This window comes from Microtus oregoni, unplaced genomic scaffold (genome assembly GCF_018167655.1).
Source record: "Microtus oregoni isolate MIOR12 unplaced genomic scaffold, Mior012 000022F_ref0000154, whole genome shotgun sequence".
In the NCBI taxonomy this organism is placed as follows: domain Eukaryota; kingdom Metazoa; phylum Chordata; class Mammalia; order Rodentia; family Cricetidae; genus Microtus; species Microtus oregoni.
The window spans coordinates 17,247,026-17,272,550 of NW_024543081.1; the positions used below are offsets into that span (position 1 = coordinate 17,247,026).

General features: G+C 55.4%; 2 protein-coding genes across 10 annotated transcripts in view; one reads left to right on the plus strand and one right to left on the minus strand.

Annotated features, from left to right (window-relative positions):
- Window positions 1–346: 346 nt before the first annotated feature.
- On the plus strand, window positions 347–22,609 carry Scrib (scribble planar cell polarity protein). Of its 9 annotated transcripts, none has more exons than XM_041672152.1 (38): window positions 347–881; window positions 2,107–2,224; window positions 2,344–2,422; window positions 2,517–2,606; window positions 2,696–2,752; window positions 2,827–2,890; window positions 2,990–3,064; window positions 3,134–3,278; window positions 3,642–3,760; window positions 4,559–4,758; window positions 4,833–4,999; window positions 5,083–5,213; window positions 5,309–5,434; window positions 6,155–6,319; window positions 6,858–7,229; window positions 8,160–8,222; window positions 8,727–8,816; window positions 9,315–9,392; window positions 10,425–10,748; window positions 10,860–10,940; window positions 11,020–11,277; window positions 11,672–11,782; window positions 11,860–12,153; window positions 12,223–12,411; window positions 18,038–18,148; window positions 18,225–18,281; window positions 18,404–18,478; window positions 19,693–19,755; window positions 20,232–20,315; window positions 20,450–20,548; window positions 20,664–20,823; window positions 20,901–21,048; window positions 21,128–21,313; window positions 21,394–21,536; window positions 21,615–21,652; window positions 21,778–21,852; window positions 22,105–22,156; window positions 22,247–22,609. In XM_041672152.1, the coding sequence occupies exons 1-38, from the start codon at window positions 723–725 to the stop codon at window positions 22,375–22,377; spliced, it is 4,977 nt and encodes a 1,658-aa protein (XP_041528086.1). In that variant the 5' UTR covers window positions 347–722; the 3' UTR covers window positions 22,378–22,609. The 9 variants fall into 9 exon arrangements, with proteins under 9 accessions (XP_041528086.1, XP_041528088.1, XP_041528089.1 ...); XM_041672154.1 differs by having other exon boundaries at window positions 5,086–5,213; XM_041672155.1 differs by having other exon boundaries at window positions 3,137–3,278.
- Window positions 22,610–22,825: 216 nt separating this feature from the next.
- Window positions 22,826–25,525, minus strand: part of Iqank1 (IQ motif and ankyrin repeat containing 1) — a 33,437-nt gene continuing 30,737 nt past the window's right edge. The window contains exons 7-13 of the mRNA XM_041672496.1: window positions 24,312–24,451; window positions 24,163–24,217; window positions 23,959–24,051; window positions 23,599–23,707; window positions 23,408–23,504; window positions 23,199–23,333; window positions 22,826–23,129 (exon numbers count right to left, since the gene is read on the minus strand). Coding sequence (XP_041528430.1) covers window positions 22,826–23,129; window positions 23,199–23,333; window positions 23,408–23,504; window positions 23,599–23,707; window positions 23,959–24,051; window positions 24,163–24,217; window positions 24,312–24,451 — 933 coding nt within the window. The remainder of the gene's footprint in view (window positions 23,130–23,198; window positions 23,334–23,407; window positions 23,505–23,598; window positions 23,708–23,958; window positions 24,052–24,162; window positions 24,218–24,311; window positions 24,452–25,525) is intronic.

Here is a 25,525-nt window from a genome sequence, read left to right on the forward strand (position 1 = left end):
CAATGACCAGGAAGATGTTAAGCATACTGCGCAGGCATGAACGGAAGGGCAGCAATGGGGGGGAGGGGGCTTGCTTTTAGTTCCACTTGTGGGCGGTGTTGGCTTACAGTTCTCGCTCACATGAATAGTGCTGAGAGAGGTTTAAATTGAGAGCCATTGGATCTAGGACCAAGGGAGTTCGTGGTACGCTATCGACCAGGATCTACGTTATTGCAGCTATTGTGTCACGCCAGAGCCGGAAGTCCCGACATGCTCTGCGCGAGGCGGCTACGGGTCGTCGGAGGCGCCATACCGCGGGGTCTATTGGGAATTGCAGTTTTGAGCAGTGAGGGCGGGCCTAGGCTTCCCGGCGGGCTGCGCGGCTGGGCGGTTGTCGCGGGCAGCGGCGGCGGTTCCGGCTGCGGTGTTGCGGGCGGACGAGCTGCTAGGTGAGTGGGCCGGGCGGGATGCGGAGCCGCCGCCGCGCCCCCAGCACCTGAGAAAGCGCTGACTGCTCAGGCTGCGCTGCTAGCTGGGCGCCGCCGCCCGAGACTACAGCTTGTACTGAACGGGGCCGAGCTTGGTGCCGACCCCGGCTGCAGTCCGGGTCCGGGCGGCCCGCCCCACCCCCGCGCGGGCCGTGCCGCTCCGCCTGCGCTCGGCGCTCATGCGGGCCGAGCCCCGCCCCCCGGCCCGAGCCCGCCGAGCGTCTCCCGAGCCCGCGCTCACTGCCCTCCCGCATCATGCTCAAGTGCATCCCGCTCTGGCGTTGCAACCGGCACGTGGAGTCGGTGGATAAGAGGCACTGCTCGCTGCAGTCTGTGCCGGAGGAGATCTACCGCTACAGCCGCAGCCTCGAGGAGCTGTTGCTCGACGCCAACCAGCTGCGCGAGCTACCTAAGGTGAGCGGCCGCCGCAGCACCTGCTGCCCCGTCCGCCGTCCCGCGCTCAGTTTTATGGGCAGTGTGTGACTTCTAGGGCGGCCGGCTGGAGCAAGACCTCAGCAGGCGCTGCCCGGGCTTGGTCGGTACCGCAACCTCCAGCCGGCCCTGCTGGTTCCTACTGGCCAGAGCCCCGCCCCAGCCAGCCCCACCCTCCCCCAGTCGCCTGTGTTGGCACCTGGTGGCAGCCTGTCTGGGAAACGGGTGGATACTGAGCCTAAAAGGGGAGCCAGCAGAGAAACCCGTGAGAGCACAGGAGGTGGATGGGACCAGGGTGTGAGGTCGACCTGGGCTAGCAACAGCTTGCTGGCCTGCTTTAGAGGTAGGGGCTTGATTTTCTTGCACCGGGTTCTGCTCTCCCACCCCTTTTCCCCCTTTGGGTTCAAAGCTGAGTGGAATCCTCTTAAGATACTTACAGTGTCGGATCTGTTCTGTCATCTCTCAGCGGTGGGCCCACTTCTCACTGCCTGTGTTCCTTCCTGTCGGTTTGTTGTTGGTTTTATTGTTCTTAGGCCACTCCAGAAAGAAGACCAGAGGAAGCAGGTTATGAAAGGTTTACTTTTCTGAGATGGGGGACCGAGTGGTCTGATATTGTTGAGGGCTGGGTGGCATGGGGTGTGGCCCCAGCGTAGTTCTATTTGTGATAGCTCTGTTATTCACAGATCTTTATGGTATCTATGTGTGAATCCTGAAGTTTTTGTGCGTGTGTCTCCCCCAGGTATTTTTACTACAGTTCTCTCGGGGGTCTTTGTCGAGCTCTTGCTGCTCATTGCTGGGGTCCCTGAAGAGTTTATCTGTGGTGGAAGAAGCAGTTTAGGTAGTGGGTAGAATCCTATGACTGACACCACCCCCCCATAGGGCAGAGGGCAGGAGCTATCCAGTCAGGAGCTGGTGATGCTTCCGCTGGGGCATGGTGTCTGGGCAACAGAACAGTGGTGGCGCATATGACAGATGAACCCAGGGAGCCCAGGCGTCTAGTGGGCAGGGGTGTTTTCTGCATGTTTCTCTGCCTGGTTTTCCAGTACACTAGGTGTCATGCCTAGACCTCCAGAACCTTGTGTGACCTGGGACATGCAGAAGTCCAGGGACCTGGGGGCGTGATCTTCCTGGTCTAGAGACTCCTCTCCACCCTTAGAGCTGTTGCTTTGGAGCTTGTTCACCTTATCACGTCTTCTGCTACCCACAGCCCTTCTTCCGGCTACTGAACCTGCGAAAACTGGGCCTCAGTGACAACGAGATCCAGCGCCTGCCTCCTGAAGTGGCTAACTTCATGCAGCTAGTGGAGCTGGATGTGTCCCGAAACGGTGGGCAGGCAGGAGGGGGTGATACTCTTGCTGTGTGGATGTAGGGTGAAATGGGGGGGACATTCCTGGGATCTCCTGAGGCTGTAACATCCTCATGGCAAACACCTCTCCACACACAGATATTCCTGAGATACCCGAGAGCATAAAGTTCTGTAAGGCTCTGGAGATTGCAGACTTCAGTGGGAACCCCCTGTCCAGGTAAGCGTCACCACATAGTGGGGCTTGGCTTTGGGCTGTGGGAGGTTCTGTAACCCTTCTGCGGGCATCTAAGGTCTGCTGTTTCCTCTCCTAGGCTACCAGATGGCTTCACACAGCTACGCAGCCTGGCTCACCTGGCCCTGAACGATGTATCCCTGCAGGCACTGCCTGGAGATGTGGGCAAGTGAGTATCCCCTCAGAGAGTGGGTCTGAGAGTTGGGAGTACTTGTCTTGGCCCTGCCTTCCTCAGCTTTGGCCCTTGGTCTCTTTCAGCTTGGCCAACTTGGTGACCTTGGAGCTCCGGGAGAACCTGCTTAAATCTCTCCCTGCGTAAGTTCGGGCCTCCACTGAGGCTGTGGTAGGGCTGTGCTGGAACTTGGATGTCAAGACTTCTTTTTCTGCAGGTCCCTGTCCTTCCTGGTCAAGCTAGAGCAGCTGGATCTGGGAGGCAATGACCTGGAAGTGCTGGTACAGTGAGGGTGCCTGGGGACAGCCAGGTGGGGGTATGGGACAACGGCTGCTGGAGGATGTCACCGTGGTTTCTCCTATCTTTGTCCCTTCTTGCAGCCTGACACTCTGGGGGCTCTGCCTAACCTGCGGGAGTTGTGGCTAGACCGAAACCAGTTGTCAGCATTGCCCCCGGTAAGTGAGGGTGGGGCTGGCTTTATCCTCCTAGCTTTGGCTGCCCTTTGACCTCTTGCCTGTCCTCAGGAGCTAGGGAATCTGCGGCGGCTGGTATGCCTGGATGTGTCAGAGAACCGTCTAGAGGAGCTCCCTGTGGAATTAGGTGGGCTGGCGCTGCTCACGGATCTGCTGCTTTCCCAGAACTTACTTCAGCGGCTGCCGGAGGGCATCGGTCAGTGTGCACAGAGGGCCCTGGGAATTGTTCGCTCTCATCCATGACCTTATGAGGTGCCAAACAGAATCTTGGGTTAGGATCTGACTTTACCCTAGAAGTGTTTGGAGAGGGAAGGTTCAGATAAGGCTGGGATTGGATACCCCATTATACAGCTAGTACCTAAGAGTTGAACATGTGGCTTTACGAGGGTCATGGGTGGGGACGAGCCTTGGGGGTAAGTAAGCATAGGGAATCTTGGTGTTCTCAGAGAAATGAGTTGTCACTAGAACATGGGACTAGACTGTGGCCATTTTGAAGGCCCACACATTCTCAAGAGCCCTTGACCTGGCCCAACTAGTTACCATGTCTCCTTGATGCTAGGTCAGCTGAAGCAGCTGTCCATCCTGAAGGTGGACCAGAACCGGCTCTGCGAGGTGACCGAGGCCATTGGGGACTGTGAGAACCTCTCTGAGCTGATCCTCACAGAGAACCTGTTGACGGTAGGGCAACCTTATGTACCAAGCCCTTTAGGCTGTGCTAAGTGCAGTCAGTGCTAATGTGTAGCAGGAACACAAGCATCTCATGGCAGTGGCATGTGCTGGTGGTGGCTGATCCCAAGGGACGTGCTTGCTAGGGCACCCTTGGGGTCAGGAGAAAGAGCTCACTGGCATATGAGATGGCCTAGGACCAATGGGACCCTACAGGACTCTGCCAGTTAGCGCTCAGGCTGTGCTTTTCCAGATGTGTGGTATCGTGCCAGGGAGGACTGGAAAGAAGGCAAGGGTAAATTGGACAGGAAGAAGACTACTGTTGAGTATGTGTGCCCCTTTGTAACCAGGGAGAATAAGAGCTGTAGCGCCCAAACCAGAGGTGTGTACAGTGATGAGTGCAGCGACAGCCTGGCATGTGGGAGTGTGGAATGTTCCTGTATGTGGAGGATCCACCAGAGTCACGGTAGTGAGAGGAGGCAGGGCCCTGGAAATGAAAGCGCAGTTCTGAGTAGCAGGCACCTTGGGTACTGGAGGGGCCAGAGATACGTGGCCTTGGTAGGTTGAGCCAGGTGGCTATAGGACAGGGCTAGAGAAGACAGTTTGGGGTCCTAAGTGGTCTGGCAGGGTGTTAGGTGTCCATGGTGTACAAACTGATGCTATGTCCAGCCATAATTCCCGATGGCTATGAGGAACCTTGGTGAACTAGGCAGTTTACCTTAAGGGGGGCCTTTACTTTCCGAGGCCTCTCTCTTTCCTCCTACCCCAGGGGGTTTCCGTCAGCCTCAGATCCTTCCTTTTCCCGGCCAGGCCTTACCCCGCTCTCTGGGCAAGCTGACCAAACTGACTAACCTTAATGTGGACCGGAATCATCTTGAGGTGCTGCCACCTGAGATCGGAGGCTGTGTGGCCCTCAGTGTGCTCTCTTTGAGAGACAACCGCCTGGCTGTCCTCCCCCCTGAGCTTGCGCACACGGCTGAGCTGCATGTGCTTGATGTAGCTGGGAACCGGTGAGTGTCTGCGTGGCCCCTGGGGACCAGGCTGCATCCCCTATGTATGCTGACCATGCCTGCCTGGCTTCCAGGCTGCGGAGTCTGCCGTTTGCACTCACTCACCTCAACCTCAAGGCCCTGTGGCTGGCTGAGAACCAGGCACAGCCCATGCTCCGCTTCCAGACTGAGGATGATGCCCAGACTGGTGAAAAGGTGCTTACCTGCTACTTGCTGCCCCAGCAGCCCTTGCCAAGCCTCGGTAGGTTGCTGATGGCTGGGTCCTGAATGGTGGGTGGTGAGACAGAGAGCCTAGCGTGGCTCCCTGACTCTGGCCTTCCACAGAAGACCCCGGCCAGCAGAGCAGTCCATCCGAGAGCTGTAGTGAGGCCCCCCTGAGCCGGGTCAGTGTCATCCAGTTCGTGGAGACGCTTGAAGGTGACGAGGACGCCGAGGAAGCAGCGGCCGAGAAGCGGGTATGGAGGGGTGGGGACTCTGGGCGGTACACTTCTATCCCACCCCTGCCTGACCCCTTCCCGGCCTCTGCTCCTCATCCCTGTCCCCATGGCAGGGCCTACAACGTAGGGCCACGCCCCACCCCAGTGAACTCAAGGTGATGAAGAGAGGCATTGAGGAACGCCGGAACGAGGCCTTCGTCTGCAAGCCTGACCCCGGCCCACCTTCCCCTTCAGAGGAGGTAGGCACGAAGGGGTTGGGACCCTTGGATGTCCGACCATCCTGGCAATGGAGCTGTGAGGGCAGAGGCTCCATGGAGGAGGGCCCTGGAGATAAGCTGGCGAATAGGACTGGGGCCGCATAATCAGGCAGCAGCTAGGGGTCGGGCTGGGCAAAGGGTACAGGTGTGCCTACCTATGGAGTCAGAATAAGGCATAGCCAGAGCTGTGGTTTCCAGGACCAAGTGCTGGGCATGCATGGTGGCACAGGATGAGGTTGGCAGGGGTCAGGCTGAAGGAGAGCTCTGCTGTCTTCATTCTCCCATCTGTTCCTGGGAAGGAGTTTGGTGCTGGAGCAGGGCAGGGCCCTTGCTTATTAAGAAGCTTCTGTTGTTAGGGCTATGGGACGATTCTCAGTACCTGGGTACAGTGGCTAGGCAGACAGGTTATATACTGGCCATGCATGGCTACTTCCTGACTTGGGTAGCAGTAGGGCTCACTTTAGGCTGATGTCCTCTTGGGATCTTTTGTATTTGTTCTTTTGAATCTGGGAAAAGGCTTTGCTAAGGTCTGGACCATAGACCGTGACTTTGAATACCTCTGGAAGCAGTCAGGGTGTGATTGCAAGAAGTGAGCCTGCTGGGGATATGTGACCAGGGCAGCAGGAAGCCTAGCAGAGGCCTGCCACACAGTGTACCCCCAGGGTGACAAACGTTGATGCAGCCTGACCCCGTTCTCTGCAGGAGAAGAGGCTGAGTGCAGAGTCTGGCTTGAGCGGAGCTTCTGCCCCGTCAGCAAGCACAGTCTCCGAAGGCGAGCCCGAGATCCTGCTGACGGAGGAACAAGGCCTAGGCCAGCAAGACACCATGCTTGGCCAGGAGGAAGAGATAGAGGAGGACTATGACGAGGTAAGGGCAGACAGGAAGGGAGCCTGAGGCCAGAAGAAAGGCTTTCTAGGGGCTATGCTTCTCATCCACTATGTCTTCCTGAGCCAGATGTGTGATTGGGACCATGTCATATGTTGCTTAGCCACAGTGGGATCTCGCAGGGCTTCCTCTGGCAGAGTTTGCAAAACGTGGTACAGGATGATGGTCCTGAGGGTTCCAGGGTAGGGTAAAGTTCACTTTTCAGCCAAGCTCAGTACTGTCAGATTTTGCACCTATATGCATTCCCTAGATGGTGTCCCTACCTTCCTGGCCCCAGGCTGTGCGTCCACATGCTTTGTCTTTACATGTTCTTAGGTTTCCACTTGCATTGCCATGTGCATCTGGAAAGAGCAGTGTCCTCTGGTCTTAAGAGCTGCGTTTTCTGTGTACTTCTACATGCACAGTAGGGAACTGGTCAGCTTCAGGCTGTTAGCTGCAAGGCTCGACCAGTCAGCCATAGCTGGGCCCTGGGAGGAGTGAGCTGGGGCCAGGATGCCACCCTCATCCTTCTACCACTTAGCCCACAGTGCACTTCGCAGAGGACACACTGATGCCCAAGGAAGATGGTGAAAGTGAAGAGGGGCAGCCTGAGCCCCCCTGGACACTGCCCAGTGGCCGGCAGAGGCTCATCCGCAAAGACACCCCCCACTACAAAAAGCACTTCAAGATCTCCAAGCTCCCGCAACCCGAAGCTGTTGTAGCCCTGCTGCAGGGGGTGCAGACGGACAGGGAGGGCCCCACCGGAGGTTGGCACAATGGCCCCCATACACCTTGGGCTCCCCGAGCCCAGGAGGAGGAAGAGGAGGAGGAGAACAGGATCGAAGAAGAAGGTGAAGCAACTACAGAAGAAGACGACAAAGAAGAGGCTGTGGCTTCTGCTCCCTCTGTCAAGGTATGTCTCACTCATACCCCTCCAGACCCAGGCTCCACTGGCTTAGTAGGCTGCTTTGGACTCTGGCAGGTAACAGCATGAAGTCCATCCAGCCCTAATCTGACAGGCACAGAGGTTTGTCCCTGGTTTACTGACACCTTGGCTCTCAGGAGCAAAATAATGAGTATTATAAAATTGGTGTTGTTGTCACCTATTCCCAGGAGTCCCTGCCTTTGATCTTACTCAAACTTCTTGGCAGCTCCCTACCTGGGCCTGCCTAGTGAGGTGGGAGGCCAGGGGCGCTTGGAAGCTAAGGGCCTCTCTGTGTCCTGTGTATTCAAGAATCTTGGACAAGGTCCTCCTCAGGAGCTGCTGGCTCTCCCAGGATCCTTCCTGCCTCAGGAAGTGACCAGCCTTGAGGCCTGACTGCTGGCCTGTGGCCAGTTCTGTGGATCTGGTGGAAGCTCTTATGCCTTGTCAGGTCCTTCTGGGATCCAGGCAGGACTAGAGAACAGTGGCATCTCTTCTTTATCCTCATGTTTGATTTTTGATAGCTCAAAAAGGACCTGTCCATCTACTACAGACTCCTTGAGGCCAGAGGAAGCCCTAGCTACCAAAAGTCCAGTCCTTTTTGTCCCTACAGTGCTCCTGTCCTGAGAGTATGAGCTGATGATACCCGGGGCATTTTGAGGGTCAGTCAGGGACAGCCAGGAATAGACTTGCCCCTCTGGAGCCTTCATCCTAGCCAGCCAAGGCATGCCATATAAGTGGTCTGCAGAGTTGCTCATGATTTTACAGTCGAGAGGATCCGGGGGGAAGGGGCTGACTCAGATCACAAGAGCTTTACGGGATCTTCCTTCTGTCCTGCCTACCTGTGGTGAGGGCTGGGTAAGGTGGTGGCAGTTCCCAGCGGTGGCTAACTTGCATGCCTCGCTGCTCCTGTCCTAACAGGGGGTGTCGTTTGACCAGGCCAATAACCTGCTGATAGAGCCTGCTCGCATTGAGGAGGAAGAGGTCTGTACTGCTCGCTGCTGCTCTTTGCTCTGGGCCCGGGGCTCCTGCTGACTTTTGCTTCCTGGGCTGCGGGCTCTCACTTCTCCCCACCTTCATAGCTCAAACTCAGACCCTCTCCCAGAAGACTTCCTGACAGTTGCCACAGGGCTGGGGTTCTGGTCTCCTGGTCTCCTGGCTGGGCAAGCATGTCTCCACACTGGGGCAGCCTGCCTTGTAGGGGATGAGTGGAGACACTGGGCCATTTCTTATATTCTACTGTGAGCCTTAAGGTATCCTTATGTACAGAAGCAAGGACAGCTAGCTCTGTACTGCATGGGCTAGCTCACAGAAGCTGTGCCTGCTGCAATCGCAGGAGCCTCCCTGCTTCTCTTTACTACCCAAGTGGGCACAGATACACGAGGATGAGCTGTATGGGGTCGTCTGCAGCCAGCAAGCCCTTTCTGCTGCTGCAAGCACCTGGGTATCCCAGGTCTTTTCAGATATCCATGTCCACTCTGTTTCCAGTTGACACTCACCATCGTGCGACAGACAGGGGGCCTGGGCATCAGTATCGCAGGGGGCAAAGGCTCCACCCCCTACAAAGGAGATGATGAGGTGAGCAGCTGCCTTGTCAGTAACCAGGGCCTAGTCTCCATGAGCTCTCTCTTGCCCACACCTGCCATTCTTGTCTCAAGAGACTTCCTCTTCTTTCTGGGGTATCAGTGGTCACTCCAGATGTCCTGCTCACCATCCTTAAGGTGTGCTGCATGGGGCACCCCAGGGCACCGAACAGACCCAGGCGGGTGGTCCTGCAGGATGTCAGGAGTCTGAGAACAGCTTACATGGCAGCTGAGTTGTTCCCTCTACAGACAGGCTTTCTGTCCCCATTTTCCCATGCTGGCTCTGACTTGTATGTTCTAACTTCTTGTGCTAGAGCCCTCCCAGTAGCTGAGTACAGCCCCTTTGACCTCGGGGACCGCTGTCCTCCCTTCATGCATTTGGGGTCCTCGCATCCTCTCCAGAGGCAGGCCAAGCTGTGTCTGACCTATGTACCTTTCACAGCCATAAGAAGGTGCTTGTGCTCTTGTGGACCAGTCCCCACTTGTCCTCTAGGGCATCTTTATCTCTCGAGTATCTGAGGAGGGCCCTGCAGCCCGTGCTGGAGTCCGAGTGGGTGACAAACTCCTTGAGGTAAGTACTGACCCCCTTGCCTTGCAGCAAAGGACAGCTGATCCCTTCAAAGTCCGCATAGTTCTGATTATTGGGCTACTTGGCTGCTCCTGTCAGGAAGTGGGGACTCTGTCTTCCCCATCCAGAAGTCCAGGGCCCAAAGATTACTTACTGGGTAAAGCTGTTGAGACCTTAAACAGTAGGCTTAGAAGCCCTCCATGCCAAATTCCCTCTCCATCTGGATCTGGGATATAGTCTGATGGTAGATCACTAGCCTACAATGTGTGACAATTTGGGTTTAATCCCCATACTACTAGGAGATGGGATGTGAAAACAAAGAAGCAGCCCCCAGCCTAAACAAGAGGTACCAGGTAGATCAGAAGTAGCCTGGTAGGGTCAGACCACAGCAGTCCTGATGGGAAGTTGGTCTCTCTGGAAGCCCTAGAGGTTTCTGCCTGGGCACTTGGCCATTGGAGAACTCACAGGAAAGCATTGACCTTCCTGTGGGGACAAAGCCAAGTGAGGTAAAAGGCTCTGGGATTCCAGACCTAGAGGGCTTGGGGAGAGGGGATGCTGCTGCCCTCTTGCTTCCTGCTCAGCTCCAGTCCCAGTGCTGCCTAGAAGCACGTGGAGTTGGCAGCCTAATAGTCTTGCCTTGCATGCTCTCTGCTAAGCAAATGACAGTTTCTGAATGGGGACACCAGTATAGAATGGCCTCAGACATCTCCCTGTGTCTCATGGCTAGCCTGGATCTTGGCATGCAAACAGAAAGATCATAAGCACTGGGTGGTGGTAGCGCATATCTCTAATCCCAGCACTTGAAAGGCAGAGGCAGGCAGATCTCTGAGTTCAACGACAGCCTGGTCTACAGAGTGAGTTCCAGGACAGCCAGGGGTACACAGAGAGACCCTGTCTCAACCCCCTCCACCACCACCACTACCCAAAGAAAAAGAAAGAAAAGAAAAAGGCACCAGTATACCGTAGTTAGAGTGTCAGGGTGGCTATGCCTGGATGCTGATTTGTGCTATAGCTTTTGTCTTCTCTTGCCTACAGGTGAATGGTGTGGCCTTACAGGATGCAGAGCACCATGAGGCTGTGGAAGCCCTCCGGGGTGCAGGCGCTGCTGTGCAGATGCGAGTGTGGAGGGAAAGAATGGTGGAGCCTGAAAACGCAGTCACCATCACCCCCCTGCGCCCTGAGGATGACTATAGTCCCCGGGAGCGGCGGGGAGGTGGCCTGCGCCTGCCCCTGCTTCAGCCTGAGACTCCTGTACCCCTCCGCCAGCGCCATGCTGCCTGTCTTGTGCGCAGTGAAAAGGGACTGGGCTTCAGCATTGCTGGTGGAAAAGGCTCCACACCTTACCGGGCTGGCGATGGGGTGAGTCATTGATGGGGTGGCCTAGGGTGGAGGAGGGGACTGTCCCTGATGAGCAGAAACATGTTAGGTCTCCAATATAATGGCTTCAATGTGGCTTCTCTTTCCCAACAGGGTATCTTCATATCCCGCATTGCGGAGGGAGGAGCTGCCCATCGGGCAGGCACTCTACAAGTTGGTGACCGAGTCCTCTCGGTGAGTGGGGCTAATTATGTCCTGATAGTGTCTTTTGTTTGTCCTGCTTACCATCTCTAACCTAAGTGTGTCCCTGTAGATCAATGGAGTGGACATGACTGAGGCAAGGCACGACCATGCTGTCTCCCTGCTGACTGCTGCTTCCCCTACCATCTCCCTGCTCCTGGAGAGGGAGACTGGAGGGACTTACCCGCCTAGTCCCCCACCACATTCCTCCCCAACCCCTACTGCTACTGTTGCTGCTACCATGACCACTGCCATCTCCGGGGAACCTATGCTACCTAGGCTGTCCCCTAGCCTGTTGGCTACTGCCTTGGAAGGACCATACCCTGTGGAGGTGAGACACCTGCTCATATCCTGCTTGGCATCCACTCAGCTCCAAGTGTAGAATAAAAGGCCACCCAGGATCTGCTATTCATGGCATGGAGCCACACAAGGCAGAAGTAGTTCACGACCTTTGTACATATGCCCGAGAAGCCAAGGTTCTCCAGTCAGCTGCCATGGTGTTTCCCATCTGCCCTAGCATAGTCTGTCAGTAGCCTGCTCTGCTCCATGTCTATAGTCAGTGAAGATGTGTGGATGTCAGACTGCGTGGTGGGGTAGCAGACTACCCCAGAGGCAGATGGGTCTGCATGGGCCTCTCCATCCTACCAACACTCCTTGCCGATCCCATTGCCAGAGTGTTAGCTTCTTTCCCCCTTGCCCTGCTCTGACTGACACCCTGTCCTCAGGAAATTTGCCTACCCAGGGCTGGTGGACCACTGGGGCTTAGCATCGTAGGAGGCTCTGATCACTCCAGCCACCCATTTGGTGTCCAGGATCCTGGTGTATTCATCTCCAAGGTAAGTAGGCCTGGCAGGCAACTCGTGCAAAAAGCACCCGCCCCAGCCAGACTACTGCATGTGGTCCTCTCCTGCAGGTGCTTCCTCGGGGCCTGGCTGCTCGCTGTGGCCTTCGGGTTGGGGACCGCATCCTTGCAGTGAATGGGCAGGATGTTCGGGAGGCCACACATCAAGAGGCAGTCAGTGCCCTTCTCAGGCCCTGCCTGGAGCTGTGTCTGCTTGTGCGGAGGGACCCACCACCTCCAGGCATGCGGGAACTCTGCATTCAGAAGGCCCCTGGGGAGAAGCTGGGCATCAGCATCCGAGGAGGCGCCAAGGGCCATGCAGGGAACCCCTGTGACCCCACCGATGAGGGCATCTTCATCTCCAAGGTGAGGGCTCTCCCTTCCTGGGGCCATGGATAGGTGCCTGGTGGCTCTCTCACACTGTTCTCCCTACAGGTGAGCCCTACAGGGGCTGCCGGGCGTGATGGACGGCTGCGTGTGGGGCTCCGGCTGCTGGAAGTGAACCAGCAGAGCCTGCTGGGCCTCACACACGCTGAGGCAGTGCAGCTCCTGCGCAGTGTGGGTGACACCCTAACCGTGCTTGTCTGTGATGGCTTTGACACCAGCACCACCACGGCCATGGAGGTTAGTGGCCTACCCTGGGAATTGGGTGCTCTCCTAGCAGTGACCTTTACAGTCAGGCAGAGTCCAGTCTCTGCTTGGGTCTGGAAAGTACTTGGCAGTTAGGAACCAGCTGTGTGGGAGTGGAGTGATGGTCTTGTGTTCTGTAGCTTCCCCCCTCCCCCTTTTTTTTGTTTGTTTGTTTTTCAAGACGGTTTCACTGTTTAACTCTAGCTGTCCTGGAACTCGCTTTGTAGGGCAGGCTGGCCTCAAGCTCACAGAGATCTACCTTGCAGGCCCTTTTCTGAGCCCTCATCACTGTACTGTCTAGAGGCTAGTCTGGGTGGGCCGGCAGTGTAGAGGTGGTTGTGTGATCAGGACCTGAGAAAACAGCTCTTGCAGGGCTCTGGGAAGGCAGTACTTGAGGGCACACAGCAGCTAGCAGGACAGGGAAGAGAGAAAGCACTCTTCAGAGTCCCCTGTCCCCTACCCCCCAACGCAGGAAGGCAGCTTCCTGGTCCTACTGGCCATTAGGGTGTCCCTCTTATAGTCCCTTGGTGGAACTTCCTCCCACCTTCTGGTTCCTGGCGTCTTTCGGTATTGTCACAGGTCAGAGCCAGGACATGGACACAGGGTAGAGCTGCTTCTGCTCTCTGGCTCCCTGGAGTAGTACAAGAATGTCCAGCCATCAGAAGTGGGCCTAGACCCAAGAGGCAGGCACCGTGGACAAGTCTCCCTCTAGTCTCACTGTTCCTCTCTGGGCTCATTCTTCCTCATTGTCCTGCCTTCTTGCTGTCCCTAGAACCCTCAACACTTCGCCTGTAGTCCAAGTGAGCCTTCAAGGGCCCTTTATGTGCACTGGCTGTCTGCTGTTCCTGGACATCCTTGCCAGTTGTGCTGGTCTCCAGGGTGCTGGTGACTGTACTCCCACTCCCTGTAGCTTTTATTCCTTTAACCTAGGGACAGGCAGCCATGCTAGGTTGGCCTCCTCTGGCAGTGGATCTTTGGATTAGTGACTTCCTGTTAGATGCTGGTAGAAAGATACCCTCTGGCCACAGACCTGTACTTTGTCCCAGACTAGCTGGTGAGGGTCACTGGGTGGGAAACAAGTTAGCCTTGGTGTTAGCATCTCTGGGTATTGTACTGCAGTCTGAGTGAGGTGCTACTCCCTAGCGTAAGGTTGACTCTTGTCCCGCTCCTCCCCCAAGAGAGTCCTGTATCCTGGAGGAGTTTTTTGTGTGACTTCTCCCTGGGTGGTCTGGTCTCTAGAGAAGACCTGCATTTTGTTTACTCACGTTCGCACGTGTGTTTAAAAGTGTGTCGCTTCATGCACACTTTAATCTTTGCGTTCAGAACAAAGCCCTCTGGAAAGATCATCAGCCTCAGTGTTGCAGGCTGACGTGATTCTGGGTCCCCATGGCCGTGCATCTGCTCCCTGCTGTTGTGACCCAGGCTGTTCTTGCAATACCTGGGTGGCTCATGAGCTTAGGGAAGCCACTGTGTATCTACACATGCTTGGTCCTGCCAAAGCCTGTCTTGGCTGGGTCTTCATCTGTACTCTGTCTGGGGAGCAAGGCAGGTTTCTAGCCTACCTAGTGAGACACTCTGGGCAGTGGGCAGCTGACCAGGAGCCTTTGAGGAGCCTTCTCGCCCACAGCAGCTGTCTGCTTTGACCTCTGCCTCCTCAGTCCTTGTCTGTTCTCAGGATGCCTTGGCTGCTCCTACGCTGCAGGTAGACACTATCTTCACACAGAGTTTACTGTCTGCTCCCCACTCTCGGGATGGGGTCTCATCCTGGGCCTTGCACATACTAGGGAAGGCTGCACTGAACTCTGCCCCTCCCCCTGGGGCCCCCTTTTGTGCTTCCCAGAATGAAGCTGTTCTCCTTCTTCCACTGAGTTTTTTCTTTCTTGATGTTTATGGCTCCAAAGTTTGTTTGAAACAAGTCTCACTGTGTAGCCGAGGTTGGCAATCCCCCTGCCCTCCGAAGCTAGAGTTACATCTGTGTGCCTTACACCTGTCTTGTGTTTGTTTCCCTCTTGGAACAGGATCCTTTGATTGCAAAAATTTACAAATTTTATGAGTTAAGGCTTCTTCTGTAGGGCTGTGTGTGGAATATGGTGTTTTGTTTCAAGACAGGGTTTCTCTGTACAGCAACTCCGGCTGTCCTGGAACTTGCTTTGTAGACCAGGCTGGCCTCAAACTCACAGAGATCGACTGCCTCTGCCTTCTCGAAAGTGCTGGGATTAAAGACATGTGCTACCAATGCTCATCAGTTGTCCCCAAGTGATTAATGAAAGTCTCACTGCTGAGGGAGCATGATTTGGCTGTGTGATAGGTCCCATGAACTCTAGGACTTATTTCTTGGCTTGGTCACAGTGAGCTGTGAAGCCTGCCAGGACAGTGTGCAGGGGCAGTCACTTTATAGTGTGCTCTTCTGCTGAGCTCTTACATCACACCCATTCTGGAAGTTTTGTCTGCTGTGTGTTCTCTTCTGAACAGGTATGCCAGGTTCCATCACACAACTGGTTGGGACTCTGGGATCATTTTGTGAGTTTTTCTTGAGCCTCTTCCAGGCTGCTCTCCTTTTCTGTGAGTGCCAGTGACTCCTCGTTGGCTGGCTTTGCTTTATCTCCTGGCAGAAGCGCTATGGCTCACAGCCATCACACAGTGATGGGGGGGGGGGGGCCTCTTCCCTAGGGCTTCCCTCATTGTCTGTTTTCAGCCTGGAGCTTTGGGCCACTAATGTGCTGGCCAGTGGCTTTGCCTTGTGCCAGACTTAAGCAACTGTTTGTTGTAGTTTCTGTAGGAATGTTTCCAAACTGAGGGTGTTATCTCTGCTTGTAATTGTAAAAGCAGTCATCTCTAGTGGGCACTGGGTGTCCTGAAGGGGCCTTCCATATATGCCCAGTGGGACTGGCCTGGTCCCAGAGGCTCCATGCTTGGGAAAAAAGAACATTCTTCACACATCAGTACTCTTTACTGCAGGGTGACTCTTGGCTTCTCATAGAAGAGCTGAGGACCTGGCACTGGTAGCTTTTGTCCCCACAAGATTGCCCATTCTGAACCCTCTGGGTGTGGAACAGCATACAGATATCCTTACTCACACTCTGCTTCAAAGAGAAAAAATTATTGTGCTTATTTTTGTGAGGAACCGGTGTATGTTCCATGGTACATACATGGAGGTCAGAGGAGAGTTTGTGGGAGTTGGTTCTCTCTACCATGTCAGTCCTGGGGACTGGACTCACATCAGTCTTAACAACAGTTGCCTTTCTCCCGACAAGCCATCTTGCTGACTCAGCACCTCACTTTTCTCAGACTACCCACTTGAGTCATCTGAGCTTGTTTGACCTGTGGGATCAGTTTGCCGGCTATTAGTGACTTTGACCTGCATCTTTCTACCTCCCTCAGGCTTCTGGTTGTAGTGCGGGGGAGGGTGTCCTGGCTATATCTTGCTTGCCCTGTGCTAAGGACTGGTGTTCTCGGGGTTCCTGCAGGGTTTCCATACATCTAGGCTCTTGTTACCAGACCTGCAGCTGCTGGACTTCTCAGGCTTGCCCTACAGCAGCAGCACGTGTTCATCTTTATCACAGCGATCCATCTTCCAATCCAGATTCAGCATGCACGTGTGCGCACACACACACACCCCAGCTAGAACGACCTTACTCTCCAGTCCTCTTCCCTCCAGTCACCTGAGTGCCTGTGTTGGTACCTGAGTGAGTTCTCACACCTTGCTCTTGCACTGGCTCCCGAACATTTGCTGTAAGGACTGGGTCTTGTGCTAGCATCTTATCCCATCTCCTTCCCTGTCACCAACACAGACCCTTCCACATATTAGTCACAGCTTTGCTTTGGTGAAGATTTATTATTTTCTGTGTATGAATGTTTTGCTTGTATGAATATATTTACTGAGTGCATGCAGGAGCCCATGAAAATCAGAAGAGAGATTCCCTTAGAACTGGTGTTTTGGACAGGTGTGAGCTGCCATGGAGATGGTGGGAACTGAACCCATGTCATCAGCAATTGCTTTTACTGCTGAGCTGTCTCTTTATCCCGTCACAGTTATGTTAATATCAGATTGTTCCAGTATGGTCTCGTGGAAGGGGCTTGAGGCTGGGCCTGAGTCATGTTGACACCACCCGTCCGCTGTCTTCTGGACTCGTCCCACACTTTCCTGCCAAACTGTGGGGCCGGCCATTTTTCCCTGGAGTACTGATTTTCTTTGGTGACGGTGATGTTAGAAGCCAAGGTCTAGTGCACTAGTCGGGGTATCATGGCCAGAGATAAGGGTGGTATGTGAATAGTTCCTATCTGGTTATTCCTGGAGCCATGGGAAGCCTTGGGTCACTTGCTGGCATTGTCCATCTTTCCAGTCAACACCACAGGTCAGCCCTTCTTACTCGAGTGGGCTTTTCTGACATGGGAAACCAGGCTTCCTTATTCTTGCTGTTTTTACTGTCTGCTCAGCCCCTCTGTATGGCAGTCCTTCCCACCCCGCTGAGCCTGCCTCTCAGTCCTCTCTAGTGCCTTTTTGACTGAATTACCAGAAGTGAAGAAGGTAGGCATCTTGTTTGTTGTTTGATCTAGTACTGTTGTCAGAATCTGAAAAAGACAAGTTTGTCTGCCACTGTGATTATCTTTATCCAGCTTTCTTATTTCTAGTGATCTTTGCTCATTTGTTTAGTGTTACAGTTAGTGATCACTGTGTCCCCTGCTCCTGCTTGACACTCTTGACCTCAAGTTCCATCTTGCCAGTTGTGAGCAGCTGCTGCCTATTTGTTTTCTTGGTCTCTCATCCTTTCAGTGGTCTCTGGATCAGCAGTACATAGCTGGGTTTGTCTGAGGCCACACTGCATGTAGAGGGAACTCTGATGGCAACCATGTGGCTGTTATCTTGCCTTCCATTCTGCTCTCACCTCCCCCTCCTTTATTCCTCTGGTGGTAGAGGCCTCACCTGGTCCTTTGTGCTTTGTGGATGGAAGGCAGCTGAGGCCACTTTTCCATCATCTATATTTACCCTTCATCTAAGTACATTTTAGCCCCGGCCATGGCTCTCAGCTCCCTGCTCCCTGCCCAGCACAACACACGTGCATGCACGGGCACGTGCACGCACACACGCACACACACACACGCACATATTCCATCCCAGACTTCCAGTTCCAGAGCTAGTTTAATTTCCCCTTACAGTGTTTCTGAATCCTTACTCAGCACCCAGACTACACATTTTAAATGTAGCCTGTCTATCCATCTGGGAGTACTACTTTGCTACCAAGCTCATTGCCTTTGGCTGCTCCCTTCCCAGTCCCATCTTATTAGCTATTCCTCCTTTATTCCTAGACTGGCCACAGTCAGCTTGTTTTATCCCCATGCCAAGCATTGTGGCTGAGCATGGCTGTTTCACATTCCTGTCATGTACAGACATGAATGACCTACACCCACAGTGGCCGCATGAACCTAGGGCCATAACTACTCTTTGTCCCAGGAGGATTGGGGACAGGTACACAAGAGGCATGGATGGACCAGCAGGTTGTCCACAGAGCTTCAAGTGTCCAGCTTGTCAGGATAAGGGGTCCTGGGTCCAGACCAGCTTGCTCCAGAAGTGGGATCTTGGCAGCAAGTTCCTTCTCTCAGCCCACTCTTCTCCTTGCAGGTGTCTCCAGGTGTCATTGCCAACCCATTTGCAGCAGGCCTTGGCCACCGGAACAGCTTGGAAAGCATTTCATCCATTGACCGGGAACTGAGTCCTGAAGGCCCAGGCAAGGTCAGGATCAAAGTGGCTGTCAGCCTGAGACTGACTTTGAGCTACTATTTCTTGATCATGTCCGTTCCTCTTACAGGAGAAAGAGTTGAGCAGTCAAACCCTACCCTGGGAGCCTGAGTCACCAGAGACTCTGGTGAGTCCCACACAGGCCCAGCTTAGAGCCTGCAGTGGTGGACACAGCCCAGGAGTGCTGGGTGGGCAGTCACACTCCTGGGACATAGTCCTCTTAGCACTGTGGTGCACTCCACTCTCCAGGGTCGGAAGCTGGAGCCCCTGAAGCTGGACTACCGTGTCCTGGCTGCTGTGCCGAGTGCTGGCAGTTTGCACAGAGTGAGTAGTCCATCTGCCTGTCCGCCTTACCTATCTGCCTGCCAGTCTCCCTTGTCTTAACTTCCTCTTTCCCCGTGGGAGGCACGGCTGCCAGCTTGAATGCCACGGTCACCATGCAGAGCACTCTGTCTTGGATCAGGAGGCTTACAGAAGTCTGAGCTGGAGCTCTGCCTCCTAGCTAGGCAGCATTTGAGATTTTTTTATTGTGCTTGTTTGGCAGTGCTGGGGATACAGGATGGAGCTTCGTGAATGCTATAACCAACACCCCACCACTGACCTACATGCCCAGCCCTTGTCTGCAAAGCTTTTGACCTTACTTTGTGGCTGTTGCTATGATCTGCTGTCATAGGTTCCAAGGGTGCCTTGAAGTCCCTGACCTCATCCCCAGTGTCCACCCTCAGATAACTGGGTCGGGCAGAACCCTGCTGCTGCAGGCAGTCTGCTGGGAGGGGCAGCTGTCATTCTCTCCAGTGTCTTGGGGTTTCATGGACATGGTTAACATGGAGGGGGTGGGCTGAAGCAGCTGCCGCCTGTGGAAGGAAGCCTAGTGGGTGTGGAAGGTGCAGCACTAACAGCTGGTCTGGGAGTGGCCACTCAGGGACCTAAGTAGGGGTGTGGCCTTTGAGACAGTTGTGGGCCTGGGGGCGGGCAGAAAGGACATTCAGTCCTCATTGTTCTCCAAGAGATATTTAACTATCACTCCCAGAGGATGACAGGAGACCATTGCCAGAGTGTGAGTGCTTAAGGGGTCGGCTTGGCTGGGACATTGCTGAGACAGGGAGGGGTCAGGAAGGGCATTTGGATCTTTGGGTACCATTTCTCCCTGCTCCAAACAGTTCTAACAGAAGCCAGCATAATTTGAGAAAGCTATAGGTTGGGGTGCTTCTCTGACTCATGCATGGTTGGGAAAGAAGCCTGGCTTGGGGACTGGAGGTGGGTAGGCTTTTTGGATCCCAGCTGTCTGCTTTCAGTGTGTTCATCTTTTTCCAGCTTTCCTTGTAGATCTTAGGGCTGCACCTTTGGCAGTAAGCTACTGATGTGACCATCAGGCTAAGGCCAGGGTCACCTCTGTCCTTTATGGAGGGCTAGTGGTCATCCAAGCCTGTCTGATGGCATTACTGGGCTGTGGTCAGGTTAGGGAACAGGGCTATCCCTGTGCTGCCAAGATACCACTCAGCCAGCTGACTCTTTCCCAACTGCTACCCTCTCTCAAGGGACCATCTGTGACCACTGGAGGGAAGATGACTGAGACCCCCTGTTCCCCTGGCAGCCAGCAAGTGAGCATCCCAGTAACAGGTGCCCCATTGTGGGCACCTGTGCAGATGGGTTCTGGTATGCAGGGTCCCCTTGGGGTGTTGTTGTCAGATGTGTTTTTGTCCAGGGATAGCTTCCTGATTAAAGTTGGCCTTGGTGAAGGCAGGGACCTTGCTGGAGGAGTTCAAGCCTTTCACAAACTAAGCATACGATCTTTTCTGTACAGTTGTTCTTCTTGTCTGTGGGTACCTCCTAGTCCCACCTTTCCCACTGCATGGCAAGGGCATGTTTCCAGCATTCCTGACAATGCATTGCAGGGTGGGGGTGAGCACAGACTAGCTCCAAACCTCAACCCTTCCAAGACAGGGATTTGGATGAGTGTCCCCTTGTAGCCTACTCCGTCTCCATTTCTGTCTCTCTCTCCTCCTATCCCTCCCTACTCCCACTCTGGCACCTCTGATCCTGCTCTCCTCCGCCACCACCCCCTTCCCCTTTGCAGACAAAACCGGGGATGATCCAGCCAATGGCTCAGGCCTGGCCAAGGGGCTCCCCGGCCCCCAGGGGCAGAGGTGGTCCCTGTTCTGTGAGTGTCCTGTTCCACAGTGGGTGAGGATGGTGGATGTGGGTTGGAGCAGCTGGAGGATTCCAGCTGATGGCTCTTTGGGAAGTGGCTGCACTGGACAGCGGCCCCAGCCTCACTTACGTCTATTTCCCCAGCTGCCCTCCCCTGATGAACTGCCAGCCAATGTGAAGCAGGCCTATAGGGCCTTTGCAGCTGTGCCCACCGTGCACCCTCCTGAGGACAATGGTACCCAGGTATGTGCAGTGGTGCCCTGCTGCTGCTCATGCATGCTCTCTCTAGGCTGGGTACCCAGGGTGAGTGCCCCCAAGAGAAACACCAGCCAAGTCTGAGGGCCTGCTCCCCCTCTAGCCTCCAACACCTGGTCCCGCAGCCTCCCCAGAGCAGCTGTCCTTCCGCGAACGGCAAAAGTACTTCGAGCTGGAGGTACGGGTACCTCAGGCAGAGGGTCCCCCCAAGCGTGTGTCCCTGGTGGGTGCTGATGACTTGCGGAAGATGCAGGAGGAAGAAGGTGAGGAGCCTAGACTTGAGGAGAGGCCTGGGTGGGATGATGACCTGGCCTTGTCTGAAATGTCTGCCTGCCCACAGCCCGCAAGCTGCAGCAGAAGAGAGCCCAGATGCTTCGGGAAGAGGCAGTGACCTCAGGGCCTGACATGGGGCTCACTTCGGACAGGGAGTCCCCAGATGATCAACAGGAGGCTGAGCAGCCCTGGGCTGTGCCAGGCCATGCAGGAGGGTGAGTGCGAGAGGCTGAGCCCCACTCCCTGGCTTGTCTGCTGCATGCCCTCCCACAACATATCTGTCCGTTTCTCCAGCCCAAGTTCATCTTCACCCCCACCCCTGGGAGGCAATGCCCCTGTGAGGACAGCCAAAGCTGAGCGACGCCATCAGGAGCGGTTACGCATGCAGAGCCCTGAGCTTCCTGCCCCTGAGCGAGCCCTGTCTCCTGCAGAACGTCGGGCTCTAGAGGCCGAGAAGCGGGCATTATGGAGGGCAGCCAGGTGAGCACCTCCCCACCCCCACCAAACCCTGCCCACTGCACATCAGGTCCATGCAGCAGCATTCTCTTCTGCTTCCACAGAATGAAGTCTCTGGAGCAGGATGCTCTCCGTGCACAGATGGTCCTCAGCAAGTCCCAGGAAGGCCGTGGCAAGCGAGGACCCCTGGAGCGGCTGGCTGAGGCCCCTTCACCTGCACCCACGCCGTCACCCACACCATTAGAGGGTATGTGTTTCCATGGGCCAGCAAAGGGCTCCTCCTGCAGTGAGCACTTCTCCCAACACTCTCTTCTTGTTCCCCCAGACTTTAGCCTCCAGACCAGTACCTCCCCTGGACGCTTGGTAAGGATCCTATGTCTCGGGCCCTTCCACACACCCCGTGGCCTGATGCTGCGGGGTTCTAGACTCCCCACCAGCCTCACCTCCCTTGCACTCTCTTGCCTTTCCCTTCATGCTGTCCTTTCAAGCCTCTATCTGGAAAGAAGTTTGACTACAGGGCCTTCGCAGCCCTGCCTTCTTCCAGACCTGTCTATGACATCCAGGTACTGGAGGCTACTTGGCCCTTTCAGCATGTTCCTACCACCTCTCTGCCTGTCACGTGCCCTCCTCTATCCCTTTCTGTGTGTTTCTTGCTCTGCTTCCTGCCTGTGGGGCCTCCCCACCCAGCTTGGTCTCGGTCCAGTCTGCTCTGACCCTGTCCCAGGCTCTGTGGGCCTACCCCCAGACAGCCAAGCCTCTGTATGTAAATGCAGGCAGGCCTAGGGCCTGCCCTGACCAGCCTGTCTCCTTACCAGTCACCAGATTTCATGGAAGAGCTTAGGACTTTGGAACCGTCTTCCAGTCCTGGTGAGTTGACACCTGTCTGGGGAGAGTGCCCAGGCAGCCAGAGATCTGGCTACCCTTGGCTCATGGCTTTTCTACCCCTCTCTATCCCAGGCCCACAGGAAGAAGACGGAGAAGTGGCTCTGGTGCTCCTTGGCAGGCCCTCACCTGAAGACATGACGCTGTGCAGTAGCCGTCGGGCCATGCGGCCAGGACGCCGGGGACTGGGCCCTGTGCCCTCCTAGGGCCAGGTTCCTCCCCAGACTTAGGGTGGGGAGCCTGCCAGCTTTATCACCTCCCTTACCCCAAGTCTTTTAGCCTTGGTGTTAGCATTTTAAAGAGACCCCCTCAGGAGTTACGGCTTCTGACTAACTGCCCCTGTAGCCGGGATCTCGTGGCGAGACTGTAACTAGTGATGTTTGTACAACCAAAGACTCTATTTTGTGGTTTAAGGAGAATAAAGCTAACTACATTTTACCCTCTTGTCCTTTTATACTTTCACCTACTTGTACTGACTCCTCCTGCCCTGTTAAGTGCCAACATGCAAGTCTGCCTTCCCAAGCCCCTCTCCCTTACCCCGGCACCTGTTCTCCTGTGGAATTCCAAAGCCACTGTCCCGCTTGGGTCCAGACTGCCTGGGGATGTGGACTTGCTCACAGAAATGCCTGGGGGACATGCTTTATTGGGGTATGACTAGAATCCTCCACCGGACAGCTGCACGCGTACTGGGAGCAGGATCTGCAGCTGGTCAGCTGGTGGCCACTGAACTCTGGTGACAAAGAAGAGGCGGAAGTGCTCTAGGCGTGCCTCCTGGAACTGGGAGGGGTCATACTCCGGTCCATCAGTGGGCCGCAGCAGGGACAGATAACCTTCCTGTGCCAGCAGCCCACGACTCAACAAGGCCTGTGCCAGGCCAGGCTGCACCGCATCCAGCTGCTGCTGCACTGCTGGGAACAGGTTCACTTCCCGCAGGTCAAACACCAGTGGCTTCCCGTACCTGTAGGTGTGTCTGGTGAGGAGGCAGGTGAGGCCCAGGGTGGGGCTGTCTGGGCCCTGCGTGCCATACCTGAGCGCCCCCAGCAGAGCCAGCCGAATTGACTCGGGTCTCAAGTGCTCCGGGTTTACTGTGTCCACATAGTTGGTGTCCTGGTATCTCAGGAAAGTGGCTGCCTGGCCAGAAGGGTCGATGACAAGAGGCCACCTGAAGGCAGCCACCTGGTCACTGCAGCCTGTGGGCACTTCTGACCTGTACCCACACCCAGCCCGGGTACTGACCGTCCATCAGCTCGGATCCGGTCACCTACGTCCTTCATCAGCACGTCATGGAGCTCCGTGACCTTGCACTTTAGCCCAGGTGCTGCCGTCTCCTCCTCTGTGGAGGTGTTTGTGGAGCATGGGAAATGCTAAATCTCCTCCCTGGCATCCCCTCTCCAGGTCCCCAGCTGCCCCACCACAGCCCTGCCCACCCTCCTGGGTCTGCTCCCGCAGCTCCAGCCTGGCCATGGCCAGTGTCTCCTCAGCCTTCTGTGCCTCCTGCCGCAACCTGTCCACTTGGGCTTCTGCGTCCTTGATGGCCTAGAGAAGGGGCCACATTGACCATTGCTCTTCCATCACCTCAGAGTCACTACCTACTCTGCAGGAGGGTGGAGGAGGGGTCGGCTGCCCAGACAAGAGGTGAAGTCTATGCCTACCAGGACTTCCAGGTTCTACCCGTACCCCAAGGAGGCCACTGTTACTAAGTGACACCTTAGGTTTGGAAGGCAGAGATGCCTGAAAATCCCTTGGAAGGGGAACCCCCAGACTGGCGCAGGGCATGGGAGCCCCACCTGCAGCGTGAGCTCAGTCTTGCCCATGCACTTCCTTTCACACTTATCATGCTCCATGATCCTCCGATTGAGCTCGCAGTAGGCCTGTTGTAGCTGTGGGCAGACAAGGCTCGCAGACCCCAGCAACTCACCCTCACCCGACCTCCAGCTCTCAGGCCCTCCCCAGGGCCTCCTTCCTGGAGGGCAGCCTGGTTCACAACTCACCTCCTTGTGACACCTCTGCTGCTCCTTAGCCAGCTGCTGGACCTTGAGGTTGATACTGCAGTGGGAAGAAGCTGGCTGGTCAAAGTCGTCCATGTGTTTGCTCCACATCCCCTTCCTCTCCCGCAGCCCCCACATCCCCCTCGGCGCACCGGTTGGCCTCAGCCTCCTTGTGCTTCTGGGCCTCCTGGGCCCTGCGCTGCTGCTCAGCCTCCATGTTCTGGAGCATAGCCTCTGTGAGGCTCAGGTCCCACGACTGCAGCACGCTGGCCACTGCGGCCAGTGAGGCCACCTAATGACAGGGCATTTGGTGCTTAAAGCCATGTGTCTTCTGAGGAAGGAGGCACACACATCTTAGAGGGTTTGGAAAAGCAAGGAGGGTGCCATGGCTGAGAACTGATAGCTCACAAGCCAAGACCATAGGTCCCCTGGGCTCACCATCCACATCCAAGCAGACCCAGCTCCAGTGGCAGAGCCTCCAGGGTCACATTTGCCCCTCTCCATCTGTCCACCAATCAAGTTCCTTGCAAAGTTACCAAGGCCTCTAGGCTACCCACACTATAGGCACAGACACAGCTGTCTAGAGCCGCTTTCATCTCCTGTCCACCTGAAGATCTACCCTTCTAAGACACAGCCCCTAAGAGCCACAAAAACTTGGGTGTGATGGTCTACACTTGTAATCGCTCCCTTGCCTGGCTCTGAAAAGCAGAGATGATGCTCATGGGTTACAGTAAGAACAGGGATGAGCCTGGCAGACTTGGCCATCATCCACAGATACTGGAGGAAAGATGGAGAAGGGTCTACATGGAGGACTGGGAGTCTCTGTAAGGGTCAGGACATGGTTAGCCCATACAAAGTACACGTGCCCAGCCTCTCAAGCTGATGGCTTGGAGTCAGCCGCCATGTATCTGTTGGCCCCATCTCATTCATGTCATATTAGCTGAGAACCCAGCAGAGACAATGCATAAGCTTTCATAATTCAGCTGCTTTACATGGAGCCCAAGATTACTTTTAGAAAATGAGAGGCTGCCTGCTTTTCATAGCCTACAAACCAGCACCCAGTTGCTGAAAGCCTCAGCCAAGACAGTGCCAAGGGCTGCCTGGGCCTTTCCTTGCCATCATTGCCCCCACAGCTCTGAGTTTCCTCGGGACTGAGTGACATCAGATGGCACTGGTCCTCCTGGAGATGGTACGCCACCGCTACCTTCGTCCAGTATCCTCCTCGGTCAGCTCTGTCCTTGGACATCGGGCACCCATGCCCTCACCTCCAAATCCCCCCTGCATGGCAGATACTTCCTTGGAGAGATCCACCCTGGACGCCTTAAAACCACGGCTACCCGCCTTGTCCCCTAGAGACACGGCCCCT